Genomic DNA, 4705 nt, shown 5'->3' with positions numbered 1-4705 from the left:
GGGAGCTGATTTTACTGAAATCAAATTCAGAGAGATTTATGCGCTGCTAAATGACCAGTCTGTTTTTTTTCTCCCTTTTATTACAAATGACAAAACCTGGGAACACTAGGCCAAAACTTGCTGGAGGAAAATAGCAACATCACTGTCAATGCTCCATGAACATGACAATACGTCTGAGATTATAGCGACGCACATGATTGTACACATGACGATCACTGCCATGATCGATGACAGACAGAACAAAAGAAAAGGATGAAAACAAATTTTTGAACAGCTTCAGTCACACTACACAACAAAGACATAAAACTGCACCTTCGTGGGCAGAAAAACGCTTTTGACATTGTACACTAGCTCTCTGTACAATTAAGCGCAGGGGGGCTCTAAAAAGAAAAGAAAAAAAAGCGCAGGGGAGCTCTAAAAAGAAAAGAAAAGAAAAGCGCAGGGGAGCTCTAAAGGAACACAAGCCCGCTCAAAGCACATAAGAAAAGGGGCTGGTCCGAGACGATTCCTTATGCATCGCGAAAAAAGAACTGGATTGACATGATTTGGCACTTTAGTACTCCCTCCGATCCAAATTAATTGACGCACAAGCATGCGTCTATTAATATGGATGGGAGGAGTAGGAACATTAATTTCAAGCGAGGTTCGGTTACACAGGCGAACCACCAGAAAGGCCCAAACCCGCCACCCCTCGGCACACAAGAACTACTAGTACCTACCTAGAATTGGTAAAGCCCTCACCGGAATCTCTTATCCTTCTGGAGGAGGATATTAGGGTTCCGCTTAGATCCTGTTAGCTCGCCCCATCTTGTCCCTGCTCCATGAACACGTGAAGAAATGCTCCACAGGGTGTCTCCTTGCTGACCAGCTGCGTCTTTCGTGGCCTTTGCGGTGGCTTTCGATTTTATCAGAGGATGCTTGCTGCCCTTTCCCATGCCAGCTCCTAGCAGCCATCTTGAACCAGACTGCTGTTGTGTTTGATTACCCCACGGCTTTGTCTTCTCAGGCTCACTCTTAAAACCGGCCAGATGTACTTCTGTGACTTTAAATTGGGGAACAGAGTCTTGCCCTATCTTTTCTTCATCGACCGATGCTTTATCCAGAACCTGCTCAGGATTGGGCTCCTCCTCATAATCTTGCTCACTGTTACCTTTCTCTGAAAGGGTGCTGTATATCTTGGGCTTTGGGGGAATAAAAACCCTCTCCACTTGAATCAAAGAAAGCATCGGTGTGCCAACCGGCTCATAGTTACGTAGCGGATCACGCAATTGAACCATGAGAGCAACTGTGAAGTTGTTCCCCAACAAACCCCATCTTCTACCAGATCTCCTGCTCTTTTTGTCTGCAGTTTGGCCTTCACCAAGTAGGTCCATTGATTTGGCATGGTGGGCAGCAAGTATTTTCGATGTACGGTCACTGAACTGTTCCTCTTCATCCACCACTCCAGAATCAAGCCTCATCCACTCATCTAGAGTGATCGATAAGCCCATTAATCCATCAACATCACCACCAGTTTGTTTAACATCCAGAAGCTGCAATCCTGCAGTTCCTTCCAAACCAAGTGACAAAGTATTCTCTGCGGACTTTCCTTGCAGAGATGAAATTTCTCCAATAGGGTGGGCACTGATATTGGATGGTGCCTCTTCTTCGGACATGCCAGATTGTATCCTCAGACCCTCAATAGAAAGGGCTTCAATCTTTTCCATAGCTAATGGAGCAAGATCCTCAAGTGAAACATATTCTGAAGCACTTATCGCACCCAATGATGATGACAGATCAGCACCTCTCGCTTTCTTCTTCTTTCCCGAGGCAGCATTGCTGGCCCCTGCTGCCAAAGCATCCAAACTATGATTCTCCAATAGGTCATATCTGCATTGGTTAGAGTAATATGTTTTAGCCAAGCAAATGATGAAGTATTAAGAAATCATGAACAAGCAGGACAAGAAAGATATCTAACCTTCCTGAAGACTCTAGAGCAGGAGAAGCCTCCCAGGCGAGCTGCTGCATCATTTTGCCATTGACATCTTCTAAGGGCATAAGTTTGTTTGCTTGCATTGAGAGCTTTTCGATTCCAACTGAAGCTAGACCATGCAATATCTCCATAATTCCAGAGCCCATTTCTGCTGGAAGTACGATTGGAGAAGAAGCCTGCATGACCAAGCTACAATTGTTCTTTGCATTCTTGAAAAGAACTGGATTCATTGACCGCAGAAATCCACCATCCTCTGTCTGAATAAATGGGCCCAAACCATCAGCCAAAGGTGGCAGCTCAAGGGGCTGCTCAGGTGGGAGGGCAATGGGGCTACCAAACCCACTTCTACTCCCAGGTGGAGAAGACTGGAAGGACTTCTCATTTAGCCCAAATTGACGCATCAAAGCTTCAGTTTCCTCGTCTTCCAGTGACTTGGCTCTAAATGTGGTGTCTATCGGTGGAACTACATTCTGCAGCTCAAGTTCAGCCTCGCGTATGATTGTGGAGAGATCGAAATCCTCTGCGACATCTTCACAACTAGGTTCTTCCACTCCATCTTCGAAATTCAAACCAAGAATACAGTCCCCAGATTCCAGAGCTTCCTTTTCAAACTGCTTCCAAAGCCGCTCTCTTGGTGACTCTGGATCACTATCTGAGGTTACCCCAAATGGGCTATGAGCTATCCCAAGCATATCCAAAAACTCATTAGCAACAAAATCAGACGAAGCATCCATGCTGCGTGATCTACTCTTCCTACTGGTGGAATTGCAACCATCTTCCACACCAATGCAGCTCAATCGCCTAGAATGCTTATCCTCTATAATTGGTGAGTCAAATTCCTCTGGTTCAACAATTGAGAATTTGTTGAATATACCCTCCAAGACCTCTAGTTCTGTATCTGCAGCCAACTCACCATCTTTTTCAAATGCGTCTGTAGGAAGCAAGGCCGCTTGGACCGATGCATCCTGCTTGTCTCCTACATCGTCCATTTCAAGAGCAACATCACTGAGCTCCTCTTCGAGCTTCACTTCAACGGTATCCTCTTTAGAAAGATCATCAATTAGTAATGCAGGCTTGGCTATTCCCTCTTCATTAGCTTCACCACTAAAACCCTCATCTTGATCATTCACATTGGCAGTCTCGACATGTTTGAATTGGTCTGGATCCTCGAGGGTGACCTCAACTCCCTGCTCAACCACATTGAACTCTGAGCCATGGCAATCACCCTCTGGGTGCACCAAGTCCCCCTCCCCCTTCCTCACCTCTACTGAGGTGCAATGCTTTGACTGCGGTGAACCATCCTCCTCGCATTCTACTGTTGCCGTCTCACCCTTGGTCGCATCAAGACCGGCATCACCAACAAGGGGCAAGGCCTTTACAGGCCTCGTGCTTGGCAAAACCTCGTGCAGCACCCTCACGTCCCGGCTCCGTGCCGGCACTGGTGATGGGGACTGCACTGACACCTGCCGCGCCATGGAGCCCCGTCTCAGCCCCGCCACTTCCCCTCCTTTGTGCTGCTCCCCACCTCCGCCCACGAGCACGCAGGAGAAGGTGACATTGAGCCGCGCGCCGCGGGCAACGCCAGACAGCCGGAAGCTGGTGCTCCACTTCCCAAATCCGGAGTCGCCGCCCTCCTCGAGGTCGTCAATGGAGAGCGGCAGCAAACGGGTGAGGTCGACCTCGTGTTTGCCGAGCTCGAGCGCCGAGGCGGCGACGGTGACGACGAAGGCCCGTGGCTCGTACTTGACCGCGTTCTTGGCCCCGCGGGAGAAGTAGACGGGCGAGCGCTGCGTGAGCGGCTCCTCGAAGGCGACGGCGCCGAGGGCCGGCGCGACGGGGCGGGTGGAGGCGCAGGCGGACATCCGGCGGAAGTGGACGGAGACCGGGGAGCCGTCGAGCGCGGTGGGGAGGCCGTCGACGGAGTGCACCTGCAGGGTGAAGGCGCAGTCGAGGCGGCGCCTGCCCAGGTGCGAGATGGCCGTCAACGACTTCTTCCAGAAGGAGGAGGAGGAGGAGGTGGAGACCGAGGAGTAGTAGGAGGCGGAGGGCAGGAGCTTGCGGGAGGAGGAGGAGGGCTTGAGCTTGGGCTTGTTGCGGGCCTGGTCGGCGGCAGATGGAGATGGGGCAGCGGGGAGCGGGAGGGAGCGGCGGCGGCGCGAGGGGTCGAGGGAGAGGGCCTTGTGCAGCGTGACGATGTCGCGCGCGAGGGCCGCGTCCCCCGCCTCGGCCGCGCGGTCCGCCGGCGGCCGGCGCGACGACATGGGGCGCGCTTGGTTGGGGATTTTTGGATGGGGTGGGGGGAGAGGGAGACGGCGCGGCCGGCGTGAGGGACAGGGGAGCGGGTGCCTTGCTTGGTTTGTTGTTTCCTGTTTGGTGGGCTGCTTTTGTTTAGCCTCGCTGGCGCTGGAATGGGAATCGAGATCTGGAGGATTCGAATTCTTGTCTTGCCTTGTGACGCCCGAACGGGGATGCGGAGGGAACGAAAACGTTGGTTGGGCGTTCGAGGAGCTCGTGAAGAAAGAGGGGGGCACGGCCGCATGGGCCGTCAGTGCTCGGATTTTTCTGTTTCTGCGGGGTTGGGTGGTCGTTGCGAGTCGTATTCAGGGTTTTTGGGTGGGGGTTGGGAAGATGCGCATGCAGGTCAAGTCCGAGATTTTTTGTCAGAAAAATAATGAAAAAAGATTTGGGTGGGGTTTTGTACATCGCCCACACGCCTCCATCATCACCCATTTT

General features: G+C 51.8%; 1 protein-coding gene across 1 annotated transcript; it reads right to left on the bottom strand.

Annotated features, from left to right (window-relative positions):
- Positions 1-509: 509 nt before the first annotated feature.
- LOC109781134 (protein PLASTID MOVEMENT IMPAIRED 1-RELATED 1) lies at positions 510-4457 on the bottom strand. Its single transcript, XM_020339731.4, has 2 exons — positions 1958-4457; positions 510-1869 (listed from the first exon to the last, which is right to left on the bottom strand). Exons 1-2 carry the CDS (start codon positions 4231-4233, stop codon positions 738-740), a joined length of 3408 nt encoding a protein of 1135 aa, XP_020195320.1. The 5' UTR covers positions 4234-4457; the 3' UTR covers positions 510-737.
- Positions 4458-4705: the final 248 nt, after the last annotated feature.

This window comes from Aegilops tauschii, chromosome 3, assembly GCF_002575655.3.
Source record: "Aegilops tauschii subsp. strangulata cultivar AL8/78 chromosome 3, Aet v6.0, whole genome shotgun sequence".
NCBI classification, from domain to species: Eukaryota; Viridiplantae; Streptophyta; class Magnoliopsida; order Poales; family Poaceae; genus Aegilops; species Aegilops tauschii.
Note: the sequence above shows the minus strand (reverse complement) of the source record. Positions and strands in the feature narration are given on the sequence as shown.

Coding starts and splice junctions, on each gene's coding strand:
- LOC109781134 (XM_020339731.4), bottom strand. CDS start 4,233: ATGTCGTCGCGCCGGCCGCCGGCGGACCGCGCGGCCGAGGCGGGGGAC. Junction 1,870..1,957: donor GCTCTAGAGTCTTCAGGAAG/GTTAGATATCTT, acceptor TAACCAATGCAG/ATATGACCTATTGGAGAATC.